Source organism: Scylla paramamosain, chromosome 27 (assembly GCF_035594125.1).
Source record: "Scylla paramamosain isolate STU-SP2022 chromosome 27, ASM3559412v1, whole genome shotgun sequence".
NCBI classification, from domain to species: Eukaryota; Metazoa; Arthropoda; class Malacostraca; order Decapoda; family Portunidae; genus Scylla; species Scylla paramamosain.
In genome coordinates, this window is record NC_087177.1 from 2,214,650 (window position 1) to 2,229,274 (window position 14,625).

The 14,625-nt window shown below is 42.4% G+C and overlaps 1 protein-coding gene across 3 annotated transcripts in view; it reads right to left on the bottom strand.

Annotated features, from left to right (window-relative positions):
* Positions 1–14,625, bottom strand: part of LOC135114033 (uncharacterized) — a 148,100-nt gene that overhangs the window by 8,418 nt on the left and 125,057 nt on the right. For all 3 annotated transcript variants that reach the window (XM_064029674.1, XM_064029673.1, XM_064029675.1), the window contains 4 exons: positions 13,836–14,023; positions 11,394–11,502; positions 10,170–10,397; positions 5,230–5,450 (listed from right to left, as the gene is read on the bottom strand). In XM_064029674.1, the coding sequence (XP_063885744.1) occupies positions 5,230–5,450; positions 10,170–10,397; positions 11,394–11,502; positions 13,836–14,023 (746 nt within the window). The remainder of the gene's footprint in view (positions 1–5,229; positions 5,451–10,169; positions 10,398–11,393; positions 11,503–13,835; positions 14,024–14,625) is intronic.

A 14,625-nucleotide genomic window follows, 5' to 3' on the forward strand; every position in this document is an offset into this window, starting at 1 on the left:
GCGAGTACATTGCATCGCATCCCGGCCAATACTGAGTTTATTTTTCATGAGTTGAAATGCCAGATCTCATTCCTGGATATCAATCTGAAAAAAAACAATTAATTCATTTGACAGATCCATGAATTTTTTTTACTGTCGATGTAAAAATATGATTTCCTGATGTTATGTCACTTTAATACGTATTTCTCGAGTTCTGTCACTTTAATACGTATTTCTCGAGTTCTGAACGAGAAAATGCCAGACCTCTTCCTTTTCTTTTAGCCAGTGAGTGGGTGCCGGCAGCTCAGTGTGGGTTTGAGCGTGTGGATGCTGCCAGTGAGGTAACCGGTGTGGCCATTGTGGTGCCAGTGCTAATAAGATCCACGGACGCTTAATCAACTGGCGGGGACAAAGGTGTTGTTGGAATCGAGGGCGTGTTTGTCGCTGTTGTTCAGGTAATGAGAGTGTGGGGCCGCGTGTCGCCTCGTCAAGTGGGAGCCGTGGGATGTCTTGGGTGGGATGCACATGAACGCACCCACCCATCCAGCCACTCACTCATCCACCCTACCACTGTATGTGTGTGTGTGTGTGTGTGTGTGTGTGTGTGTGTTTAGCAAAGTTTTACCCTCGCATTTTTTTTAAGGTAAGGATGGAGGTAAAGTTATGAAGGGTGATATGGAAGCTGAATCATAACGGGGAGCAATTAATTTTTTTATTACACGCAGCAACTTTACCAAGACAGTAAGACGGGATGATAAAACACTGGATGGAAGATGAAACAAATGAATAGAGTTAGTTGGGTAGGAAAGCGTATAGGATTCTCTCTCTCTCTCTCTCTCTCTCCTCTCTCTCTCTCTCTCTCTCTCTCTCATCTCTCTCTCTCTCTCTCTCTCACTCTCTCTCTCTCTCTCTCTCTCTCTCTTTCTCTCTTTCTCCACACACACTTCTAAACCCACTATAACTTTCCTCTCTGTTACACCAGCGAGACAAGCCCCGCAGGTTGCTCCCCAGGTGAAAGAGCAGCGATATGACAGGTGAGGTGAGGATTTACATCCCGTCCGTGCAGCTTGTCAGGGAGTAATTGGGTGGAGTGCCACGGTGAGAGGCTGAATGGGTGTTATGCACGTTACTTGTGTGTGTGTGTGTGAGTGTGTGTGTGTATGTGTAGCCTTTGCAAGCACTCCTGGCGAGGGAATACAGAGATAACAATACGATCCTTAGTAATTTATATTGTCAGTGGAAAAAATCACTTCATAAACACACAATCTATCTATTTCAGGCCTCATAGCGTTGCAAGATTACGAATTAGTTACGTAAACACTTAGGCCGCCCGCCTCGCCTCGTATATCTTAATAATTCACTACAAGATTAAATAACAACATAAATTATAAATAACAGTTAAATCACCACACGCGGCAAATCCTCTTCATTCCCATAAAACAAACACACGTCCTCATTTTTTTTAGCTATCACCCCTCGGAGTCCTTCTGTCCCCCTGGCGGTAATGGTGTTAGGGCGCACTGGAGCTACACGAAAGGTTGAATTTAGTCTGACTGCCTCCCGCTTGTTCATTATGCACACACTTACATTATTCAGGCTCTTTGACAACACCGGACACGCCCAATCACAAAAGTAGAAGAAAAAGAGGCGTTACGTTCACCCCGCAATGTCTCTTCCTTCACCTCTTGTGTTGTGTTATTTGCTTCAGCACGGCGGAGCTTCATGTGTTCTCGTGCATCCGTAAGCTTCACGTTCACTCACGTCGTCTGTGTGCTCAGTTTTTGCCTTGCGTTATTTGCTTCAGTAGTGCGAGGCTTCTTGTGCTCTGGCGGCCTTCGTGGTAAACTCCTATCCAAAATCCTGCGACTGTTAATGAGAGTCTGACGCGCTTTATTCTTTTTGAGTAACCCCAGACGATACCAATTAGTAGAACCAAAAGTGCGGGAGATGAAAACTTTTAACTACTCAATCACTTGTTTTTTGTCGGTAGTGTTCTTGGAAACTACTACAAACTATTTTACTGACTGAGAAGACGCCAAGACAATCAAACGGCTCCAGGACCATATTCTGAAACGCTTCTGTACTGCACCCGGATTGTTTTGGGTGTTTTTTAGTCTTAGTGAGAGATTAATAAGATCTCTACGTTATTAACAGGCGAAACACTCTTGAGAACTCAGCTGATCATCTCTGTGGCTTTTGAAAATGGTCGTGGTGAGAGAGCAAAGCGTTTCGGAATAGGGGGTCAGCATAGGCAAACTCTCCCATCCCTGCTCTTTACCCTGCCCTGTTGGTCCCGCACGGATGGCAAGGAATTACTCGTATCTGGTTTGGTACGGCATTTAGATTCGTATTCTGAGACGCTATGCTCCCTCTTCAAAGGCCACAAAGATGATCAGCCGGATTTTCAAGAGTGTTTCTTCCCTTAATGAATATAGAAACCTCGTTAATCTATACTAGAACCACAAATCTATACTAGAACCACAAATCTATACTAGAACAAATCTATACTAGAACCACAAATCTATACTAGAACCACAAATCTATACTAGAACCACAAAAAAAAGTAAAAAACTCGTAACTTTAACTGGAGGTGGAGCGAATGTAGTGAAGATACGACGCAGAAGTGTTTCAGAATATGACCCTGAGTGTGAATGAAGAGCTGGGTGGGATGTGCGTCGCCTTGCTGTTCTTGCCTGGATTTGTATATGAGCTTTGCAGGTAACAACGGTATCCATGTATTGTGTATATGTGTCTGTGTGTGTGTGCGTGTGTGTGTGCGTGTGTCATTTATTTACGTAGTTGCAGTATGTATGCGGGATTTCAGGAGCGTAAGTGTGTGTTGTCGTGTTTGTTAAACCGGCGAATGTTCTCTGCAAATATACTAAAACTCCACCTCCTCCTGACAATTCATTTATTTTCACTTATCCACATACCAATTCCTGACTTACAGATAGATTTACAAATTTAATCACCTGGTTTGTATTTTACATGGATTACATTGCAGGGAATGGCATGCTGACAGACTGATTGATTTTGGCGCCTCTATACCAGTGTCATATGGCGCCGTGGTGGTGAGAGGTGATGGCTGGGAGCAGAACAGTGAAGAGGAAAGTGATGTAAGAGGGGAAGAGAGGTGTGAGAGGGGAGAGGGTGCGCTAGAGAGAAAGACTATACTACCAGACGTGCGAGGGAGAGAGAGAGAGAGAGAGAGAGAGAGAGAGAGAGAGAGAGAGAGAGAGAGAGAGAGAGAGAAGAGAGAAGAGAGAAGAGCACACCATTCATAGGGTTCTTGCTTACAGAGAGGTAATACAAAAAGGCAGAGAAGTTAAGAAAGAAAGAAGCGAGGCCGGTGACGTCTAACTTTCTCTCCCAGAACTCTTGAAGGTTATTGGGAAGGTCCAGGGAGAGGAAGAAAAAGATAAGTAAAAAAAAAAAAAAAGGAAAATGTTTTTGCTCGCCTCGCTTCATTTCCTTCGTAGAGAAACGTTTTAATTTTCTTATGACTTACCACACAGATTTCAAAGTTGATTTAAACTGTTTGACTAGAGAGAGAGAGAGAGAGAGAGTTAGGGATTTTCAGATGCTGTGTGTCGCGTCGACTGGATGGTGTAGTGAAGCGGACAACCTCGAAGTGATTGGAGCGAGGAAGATGCGGGAGAGAGGAGCGAGAGAGTCAGGGAAGGAGGAAAAGTGGGAAAGTAAAAGAAGACAGCACGTTAGGAAATCAGCGGAAGATAGGAACGAGAAAACTAGGGAGGGAGGAAAACTGGATAGATAAAAGAAAGGAGAAAGGTAGAAAAAACAGTGGAAGAGAAGATAAGAGAAGATAGAGAGAGAGTATGAGATGGAGGAGAAGGTGGAAAAAGAAAAGAGTAAACTAGGAGAAAATCCGTGGAAGAGAGGAGCGAGAAAGTGAGGGAAGAAGGGAAATGAGACCAAAAATAAGTAAATCAAAAGAAAATCAGTAGAAAGGAGAGAGTGATGAATGGAAAAAAGGTGGAAAAAATAAAAAAAAAGGTGTAAAGTAAGGAAAATGAATACAAAAGAGGAATGAGAGTGAAGAAGAAGAGCGGGAGAGTAGAAGAAAAAAATAAGTTAAAAGAAAATGAATGGAAGAGAGGAGTGAGAGAGTGAGAGAGAGTGAGAGAAGAAAAGCTGAGAGAATAAAAGAAAGGAGTTTGGAAATGAGTGGGAAAAGGGAGCGAGAGTGAGGGAGAGGAAAAAAAAATGAAAAAAAATGAAGCGTTAAAGGAGTAAATTGAATGAAAATGAGAGAGAGAGAGAGAGAGAGAGAGAGAGAGAGAGAGAGAGAGAGAGAGAGAGAGAGAGAGAGAGAGAGAGAGAGAAAGTTTGAAAGAAAAGAAAGGAGTAAGCTTGTAGGAGAAAAATTAACAATATTTTCTCCTTTGTTTTATTTTTGGGAAAGTTGAAATTATGGAAGGAGGAAAAGGAGGAATATGATTAAAAGGGAATCAAGTATACTGTCCACTTTTCCTCATTCAGTAATAAAAAAAAATCAGAAGAAAAATGAAATAATAAGATAATTGACATAATTTCCTCTTTTCCTTTCTTTTCTTTCTTTCGGTACGTTTAAATTCTTGAATATTAAGTTACTCATAATATCACTTTCCTTTTCTTTTCTTTATTCTGTCAATCATTATGTCTATTAATTCATTCTTTCATTTTTTCATTAATATTCCTTCCACTTTTATTTCACTCTTCCATCTCAGTCCTCCTCCTCCTCCTCCTCCTCCGCCTCTTCTTCCTCTCCCCCCGAAGTGGCGTCAGCTGCTTCAGACACCGGGCCGTACTTGTGGTTCTTCCCTGATGCCACTATTATGTCTCTCTCTCTCTCTCTCTCTCTCTCTCTCTCTCTCTCTCTCTCTCTCTCTCTCTCTCTCTCTCTCTCTCTCTCTCGACTTCTGTGCCTTTATACATTTCGTTCTTCCTCTCGAGATGTCTGACACATACAGAGAGAGAGAGAGAGAGAGAGAGAGAGAGAGAGAGAGAGAGAGAGAGAGAGAGAGAGAGAGAGAGAGAGAGAGAGAGAGAGAGAGAGAGAGAGACGGACAAAAAAAAAAAAGCTTAACAACTTCATGAAAAGACTGATATTGATAAACTGACACACACACACACACACACACACACACACACACACACAAACAGACACACATACTAAAAAAACAGAGATAGACAGGCGGAACACAAGAATAACACACAAAGGCAAGCAAAGAAGCGACTGTAACTCACAACGAAAGGCACGGGCAGGGTGTAGTTCTTGCTGGCTTGGTTCTTCCGGTAGCGGTTCTTGTCAGCGAACTCGAAGAGGCGCATCGGGTCGGCGGGGTTGGTAGTCCAGAACCGAGGCTCCTGCTGGGGGTCTGCCGGGTGGGGGTCGCGCATCCAGGAGCCGTAGATGGAGTCAGTGTGGCGATGATAGACTGGCTTGCCCACCGCCGCCAGCATGCAGTCTGTCAGAAAGTCGGAAAATAGTGTTTGAATTCTCACCCACTCAATACAAAGCAGCTTTCAAGTTTAAGGGGGCGTCACAAGTGTAGTTTTTAGAATTAACATCACAAAGGGTAGATTTAAAATTGATATCACGTAGACCAATTACTGCACAAGGCAATTTTTTAAGTGTAGGGAACGTCGCAAAGGGAACGTCGCAAAGGCTAGTTTTGAAATGTATGTAACCTAAACCAAGTTCAAGGCAGTTTTCAAGTTTTACATCATAATTGAGGTACTTTTGGTAGTCTTAAGAGTAACCCATACGTGACTACTGACGATCTCCGATGTCTGTGCAGTCAGTTATTAAATAGATATGTAATGGTAGTGGATTAGTAATTAAAGGTGATTTACCCTGTCGTGAGAGAAAGAGAGAGAGAGAAAAAAAAACATCGTTAACTTCATAATGACTATGTAATGTACGTAGAATGAAATTAAACATATGGTATAGTGTAAAAGTGCTTAACAATACAAAGGTGAAGCACATGGTAATTCAGAACCTTGCGTCACATAACCGAGGCACAGCTGACAGTTTTGTAATCAGCTTTATACTGACAAGGTGCACGACAGTTAATTTTTTTTAGAATTATTAAGATGAATTACTCCATCGGGAATTTTCTGATTGCGGTTTTTTCTCTCAATCCTTCATCCGTTTCCCCTCAATTAACTCGCATTTAACTCAGAACCTCTCTCTCTCTCTCTCTCTCTCTCTCTCTCTCTCTCTCTCTCTCTCTCTCTCTCTCTCTCTCTCTCTCTCTCTCTCTCTCTCTCTCTCCTATGTTGTGAAATCATAACCCAATCAATTACAATTTCAGTTTCTTTCATATGCAGCTCCTTTTACATGTGCCGCGGCGTGTCACCAGCCGCCACGGTCTGTGTTAAAAAATGTGTAAAAAAATAGCTATAGTAAGATTCTACCGAGATTCTACACATAAGATAGAAGATAAGGTCAGTATTCAATTTACTTCTTTTCTCAGTACTTGACGTCCTTTTTAAACAAGAGCGTGGCGATTTACTAAGATATGGAGCAGTTTTCTATCATCATCATCAATCATCATTTCAATCATCCACTTTCCTTCAATATATCTCTCCCGATATCTACGCATTTTCAAGTGAAGAGAGAGAAAAAGCGTTGAAATAAAAAATGCAGCTCAAACGCCACTGAAGGGACACACTTAACCTGAAATTATCGGATAATCCAATCTATTTCTGTGATGGAGGAGAGTGATGGGATGAATTTATGACGTTAAATCATCGCTCATCTGTGTCTTTCCGTCTCTACTAAGTTATAACCTCAAAAAAAAAAAAAAAAAAAAACTAAAGATCTCTGCCCCTCTCACTGCTTCCTGGCGTCGTCCTTTTGGGGGGGGGGTAGTATGTATGGGGCCATCACTCAAAACAGGGAAGGATGATCAAGTGGAGAACGTATCGTAATCCGGTCAGTATATTGTTTGCGGCGAGATTGGCAAGACAAGTAACACAAAATAGGTAGGAGGCTGTAAAAGGGGAAAAATGAACAGCGTGGAGATGTTAACCCGTTCACTGCCATACAAAGCAATTCACAGTACCAAAAAAATAACTGTGTAAAGTCTATACAATTACTATAAGAAAGAAAAGGGGTTTAAATAGCCAGTGTAGCCAGTGTAATGTCTGCTGGGCATGAAGAAATATCTCAGTGGTTTGGGAGGAGAGAAGGATGCATCAGTAGCAGTGAAAGGGTTAAGAGAAGTGTGGGAAAGGAGGAGGGAGATTAGATGTATGGTGATGAATGAATGAATGAAGGGTGTTGTGGAATGGAGTATGTTTTACGTGTGTTGTGTTGTGTTTCGTTGAAGGATTAATTTGGGTAAGAGTTTGTGAGTTAGTAACGAGGATTCACGTATGTGGACTTGTTAGATTGTATTAGAGTAAGGACACACACACACTAGTCTCTCTCTCTCTCTTTCTCTCTATTAACACAGGTAAACTCCGAACACTTAAACTCCTGAACGGCTGAGCTCCTTGTACCCAGCGACCCCCTTCTTCTCGCCGGCACCGTGGCAAGAACAGGCCAATACTCCCTCGTAATTAGCAGCATGCACTTTTCCTAACGAGAGTAATTGCTGGGGTGTAATTGGTGGTGGTGTGAAGTTGTTATTACCGACGTCCGCTTTCTGTTTCCGTGTCCAGTTAATGAGCAGCAGGTGAGGCGAACTCTTGCCCCAGCAGTTTTTTTTTTCTTTGTTTTTTTTATTTCTTATTTTTGCCTTTTTTTATGCTTAATAGTTCCCTTTGTGTGCATAGTGAATTATGTTGTTATAAGGTAAGTGTCGGCTAGTACATTCTCTCTCTCTCTCTCTCTCTCTCTCTCTCTCTCTCTCTCTCTCTCTCTCTCTCTCTCTCTCTCTCTCTCTTTGATATTCACGGTAATGTTTCTGGAGGAGGAGGAGTGAAAACTTTGCAGGTGTTTTCCCGTGCATAAAGTTGAGCGATGAAGAGAAGACACCTGAGTTGATGTCTTTCCTTGTCTCGAAAACCACAACATCTTGTAGGGAAACTCGACAAGCCTTTACTCGCAGTCCACAGTTCGAACACACTTCTAAACCATTTGTCGGTTTCGGTGTGGACTGAATCATGTCGTAATACTTCTGAATATAACAAGCGAGACCAATAAATATTTCAGGAGTGTGTTCGAGCATGCGTGTGTTGCCTCGTGACAGCCAGCGTTGTCTCCGTTTAGAATAGCCTCGCTTCTGAACCTCCGCATCGTCCTGTGTATTAGGAACTGCGGATCAAGAGCGTGCACGTAGACTGTCATTGGTGCTGCGGCTGTACCTTGGTGTGTATAGGTGAGTGTTCTACTTTGGTGTGCATGGAAGTGTAATTCTGGCAACTTGTAGATCTGATAGCAGGATTTGGTTAGTTTAGGACCATATTCTCAAACACTTCTGCGCTGCATCCAGACTAGTTTCAGAATTATAAGTGTGTTTTTACTATTCCAGTGATACGTTAACGAGATTTTTACATTATCAACAGGAAAAACAGTCTAATAATCTTTGTGGCCTTTGAAAATAGTCGTGGTGAGAGAGTTTGACAGTTAATTGCTTAATATGTCTTCAACCAGATATAGGAAGCCATTATGATACTGGTTTAGGTTAGTTTTTAGTTGCTGAGGAATATGTATCTGAACTAACTGCATACGATATAGGAAGGTAGTTAGTGAGTTACGAGTTGTTAACGTATCTTTGCACCAAGTCTGACGTGGCCTCATTATAATGATGTGTGTTGATTAGTTTATTTATTAACCACACACACACGCATTATTAACAAGGCCGTATATTTGACGTCTTTCCCATTAAAAAGAGAGAGAGAGAAAAAAAAGCCTAATGTACTAACTCCTAAAATAATGACAAACTAATTGCAGATTCCAGTGCATTGCGAAAAAAAAAAAAAAACTTTAATGGACTGTATTGCGTGGGAGACTGTGGCTTTTCATAATCCCTCCCCTGTAATGCAAGTGTTTTGTAATGTAAAATGCTGTGGTTATCCGGAGCTGCCACTCCCACACGTTTCATTGCGCTTTTGCTGCCCATAAACGTTGTTGCTTAGTGTGTGCTGAGCAGTTTTGACCACTGTTCTTTGTGCCTCGAGTCAGCTGAAGGCAGGGGTAAGGACTATATTCTTAAACATTTCTGTACCTCACCTTTACTATTTTCAAAAGGCTCTGGTTGAAGTTACATGGATTTTTTTAAGAGTGTTTGTACTGTTCTATTAACAAGGTTTCTAGATTATTCAAAGGAGAAACAATCGTGAGAACCTGGCAAATAATCTCTGTGGCCTTTGAAAATATTCGTGGTGAGAGAGCAAAGCGTTTCAGAACATAGATTTGTAACGTGTTAAGGCTTCTGCCCACGTGAAGTCCTCGTACTACATGCTAGCACTGACGGTAAAAAATTATGTGAAAACGTGTCAGTGGTGAGATAGATAAGTAAACAGCCAGGTAAATATACAGAAAAATAAGCAAATGAGTTGAATAAAAGTTTCAGCAAACCATGAGGAAAAACTGTAGCCTCATTATCTGAGTGCCTCATTATGAAATAGAATGTATGCGACGTTAAATAATTAACCAACTATGTGGATAAATGAGACTACGGAAAAATAAATGAATGAAATACACATTTAGTGAGATCGCAAGGTAAACTCTGCACAGTCATCGCAGGTGGTGAGGCGTGATAATGTAATGTTGCACTGCTTCTGTAATGGAATATTCCAAGCGCAGCGGGTTATTAATGTTGCGACGTGTATCTCTGGGGCGACGCTGCCAGCTTTATTGAGAGCTGGCTGACAAGATGATGCCTTCCTGCCTGTGTGTTACTGTATATTTGTTTGTTAGCTTACGTCTACTTATCTATGTCTGTTTGCTTGTATCTGTCCGTCAGTCTATCTTTTTACATCTATCTGTCTATCTGTATCTCTCTCTCTCTCTGTCGGTTATTTTTTTTCAATAACTAATTTATTGTATTTTTGGCGTTTCACGTAGCATCTGACAGTTTAAAAGTGCTAATCGTTAATTCATTGCTGTGGTATTTAGGAAGTCATTGTCGTGGCAATCATCACACAAGCAAATATTAACGTTTAAAGATGTGACTCCTGCAATGTTGAAGGTGTCATAGTCATACCTGCAATATAAAAGGCAGCACACTCACCTGAGCTCCTATTGCGAAACCCGGGATAGGTAACATTGCCGTATTGCTCCACGCTGAGGCCGAAGAGCGCCCCTCGACCCTCGGCACACTTGGGCGTCTTGGGGCACTCCTCGCACTCGGCTCGCGGCGGACACAGGTCGAAGAGGTCGGTGAAGCTGGGAGGGTCTGGGCCGAAGGTGAGACTCTCCTCCGAGCCAGTGGACGGGTGGTGCAGGTTGGGGTCGATCTCTGCGTGTAGGTTAGTCAGTGGAATAGGCGTGGGGAAGGGCAGGTTGGGGGGGGGTGCTGTACATGATGGTTTGGTGGAAATAAGGTTACAAGGTGAAAAAAAAAAGAGAAGCTATGGAAATATAATGGTGACAAGGTGTGGAAAAGGAGGTGGAGGAAAATTTAATGGTATGATTGAAAATAAAGTAACAGGATGTGAAAAAAAGGGGAAACTGAAGGAAAAAAATGTGGTATTATGGAAAGTAAAGTTACTGGAATGCGGCAAAGGAGGAGCTGTATGGTATGAGGAAATAAGAACCGCAGGAAAATACGAATGCGTGATATACAAAGTTCTGTATCGCGAGAAAGGAAGAAGTGTAGGAAAATTAATGGGGTGATGGAAAATAAAACTGTATAAACGTGAATTGAATGATGGGAAAAAGAGAGAACGAAGGAAGAAACTTTGCTCAATAACAAATGGAATACAGACACGGTAAGAATATAAACAAATAAAAAAGAGTCTTACGAAGAAAAAAAACAAAAAACAATAATTCAGAGGAAACAAACGATAAAGGAGATATGTAATGAGAAAAAAGGAGATATATTAGTTAGATAAGAAAAAAGAGAGATACGTAAAGAAATAGCGATAAAGAATGCTTAAAATATAGGATAGAGAAACACAGAAACGAAATAACAGATAAAGGAAGGATTAATAAAAAGATGGACATGGGGAAAGGAAATGATGATAGGCGGAGAGTGAGGGAACGGAAACGATGATAGGCAGTGCGTGAAATGTGTAAAGAGGGGAAATACGAAAAGAGAATTATTTACAGGGAGATGGAAAAGGGGAATAACTGGCAGAAGGTTGTTAAGATCGTTGAATTATGGAGGGAAAGTAATGGAAAGTATGTAAATAACTCACTTCTGGCTTTCAAAGTAATCAAAATTATGGAAATCTCTCTCTCTCTCTCTCTCTCTCTCTCTCTCTCTCTCTCTCTCTCTCTCTCTCTCTCTCACCGTAGAGCTTCACTAGGCCGCGGGTGATGGAGAGCTCGTTCTTGGCGACACAGTGGTAGTCTCCGATGTCCGCGCGGTCTACGTTGAAGATACTGATGCTCATGACGGACTGTGGGCAGAGGGAGAGAGAGAGAGAGCGGCCACGTGAGAAGCGGGGGAAGGAGGAAAAGTTACACGTGTTTTTTGTTCCTGTAAGTTATTGAAGGAAAAATGACGTGTGGTATTGTTCGTGTGGTGTGTACATTCCTTCATCACACACACACACGCGCACACACTTTCAATGCCACGCTGTAACTGTAATATCATGTACACGTCATCATTAGAGGCTCAGATGTTCATGTATGACATTTTATCATTCTACATTTATTTTCTGCTGTATTTCGTGGCAGTTTACACCTCGCTGCGCCACAAACACACGCGATACAGACGCAGCAGGCACACGAGTCTAGTTTATCAGGAGCATTGACAGGAGGCAGGCGTTGTTCCTTGGCAGTGACGGCGATGCGCACATTCAGTCTTTATGCCGCAACACATCATGAGTTATTGCTGGAGGCTGCTTTATCTGGGACACTATTGGAACAGGGTGGTGGTGGTGGTGGTGGTGGTGGTGGTCGGCTGGTGTTGGTGATGAGGCGGCGAGGTGGGGCTGGGACGTGACAAGATTTTGGAAAGGAGCGATGGAGAAAAAGAGGAAGAAAAGGAAAAAAAAGGAGGTTGGGACATGAAGGAAGGGCAGGAAAAATGACAAGGAATAATGATGAGGAGGAGGAGGAAGAAGTGGAGGACAAGAAGTAAAAGAAAAGAACGCACAAAAAAGTGAAAAGAAAAATGAAATAAAAAATAGAGAATAAGGCGAAGAAAAGAAAGACAAGAAAACAAAAAGACAACAAGAAGGATAAGAAAAATAATGATATTATGAAGTGAAACGATAATGAAATATGTAGAAGAAAAATAGAAGAAAATAAAATGATTGAAGAGAAAATAAACAGAATGAAATCCGATGAATGAAAGAATATATACAAAATCATAGATAATCAAATTGCTCCTGTCCCTTCCATACGCACGCCTCCAGGAGAGAGAGAGAGAGAGAGAGAGAGAGAGAGAGAGAGAGAGAGAGAGAGAGAGAGAGAGAGAGAGAGAGAGAGAGAGAGAGAGAGAGAGAGAGAGAGAGAGAGAGAGAGAGAGAATTGACGAAAACAGAAAAGTTGCAGTGATTTAACAAGCCCACAAGTCTCAATTTCCTGCCAGTTTAGTCGTGGTTTCATCCCTTATTTCTTCTATCCCTTCCCTTCCCCTCCCCTTCCCTTCCCTTCCCTTCCCTTCCCTTAACTTCTCCTCCCTTCCTTTGTCGCCCATAAACCATCTCCCAACTTCCCCCCATCGTCTGCAGTACACAGCCTCCTACTTCTCCTTCCCCCATCACACACACACACGCACACTAGCCACTCGTAAAGCTCTCTTTGGAATCGTTCCCACTTGGTTCATTAACATTTCTCTCCATCTCCTCTTTCTTCTTTTTTTTTTCTTTCCACCTCAAGTGTTTCTCGTTCTTTCTGTTTTCTTTCCTATTCTGTGTAACTATTTTTTTTTCGATTTTTCTTGCTTGTATTTCGATATTTTCTTTCATGTTTATATTTTTTTTTACTCAAACTTCTACTCTCCATTTACCTTGCGTTCTATTTTCCTCCTTTTTTTATTTTCCTCCTCTTATCTCTGCACTTCTCTTATCTCTACTCTTCCCCCTCTTTTCCACTTCCCTTCGATGTATCTATTGCCACTCTCTTCGTTACTCTTATCTCCTCTCACTCCTTTTTCCACTTTCCTCTGATATTAACTCCTTCACTAAGTTCATTTTCTGTTTTCTTTCCCTTTTTTCCCCTCATTTTTTCCCTCTCTACTCCGATATCTAATATTCTCTCTCCTCTCCCCTCCTCTCCTCCTCTCCTCTCCTCTCTTGCCTCTTCTCTGAATCACTCAGCCACCACAAACACAGTCAATCGGCAAAGTAGATCGGGCGGTGATGTGGGTGTTGTCAATCTCAGAGACGGTAAAAACAATATCCAGGATTAAGGTCCTTCCCAGAGTGTTCTCCTTAAAAGCATAGCGTGGCATCGTGTGTGTGTGTGTGTATGTGTGTGTGTGCATAATTGGAGCATAATTGGAACACTCGGGAAGTCCTTAATTAGCATGAAGTTTTATTTTATAGCTGCTGTTTCTCGCTTTTTTTTTATTTGTTTATTATTTCTCTCTCTCTCTCTCTGTGTGTGTCTGTATCTGTGTGTATGTCTCTCCGGCGCTGTCTCTCTCTCTCTCTCTCTCTCTCTCTCTCTCTCTCTCTCTCTCTCTCTCTCTCTCTCTCTCTCTCTCTCTCTCTCTCTCTCTCTCTCTCTCTTTTACTACCACCGCCACCACCACCACCACCACCACCAATCCACACGTTACCTTCCACACAGAGTCGTGGTCCTGGTGGTAGAAGATGCTGTACTTGGTGGAGTTTTCGAGGAGCAAGCCGTGTTCGTCCTCCCAGTAGGTGACAGCCAGGGGGAAAGCTTCGACGTCGCACTCCAGCTTAGCAGTCGACCCATTGTGCACGCCAACCTTCCACTTCTTGACTCTTATGTAAGGGTCGACTGCAAGGAGTAAGTAGGCGGAGGTGACTATAACAGTAGTGGTGTAGCGGTGGTGGTGGGAGAAGAGAAGGGGAAGGTTAAGATGATATGACGAGAAAAGTCAGATGGGACATTGATGGTGGTGGGGTGGAAAGAAATGGAAGGAAAAGAAAATTAGATGCCTTCATGATGACGAGCGCGAGTTGGAGGGGACAGAAATGGGGAAAAGATGAGGATGATTTGGAAAGTCAGAGATTGTTTGGATGGTAGGGATGGGTAGGGGAGGGGTGGAAGACAGAGCGTAGGAAGCGGAGGCGGAAGAGTAGGAGAAAGAGGAGGAAAAGATTATGATTTTAGGATTAGTGGAGAATAAGATGTAACAGTGAAAGAAGATATAAGAACCGTGGAACTCCGGAAGGGTCATCACAGTAGAAGTTACAGTAGTGAGGTAGCGAGGGGATAGTGATGAATGGCAGGCAATAGAGATAAAGGATGTAACACTACAGATGGGTCAGCATGATAGATGCCACAATAGAGTGTTAGCGAGGAAATGTTTGAGGATAAGAGGTGATGGGGGTGGAAGTGGAGGTTACCATAGTGTTAGCGAGGGGATGTTGGTAGGT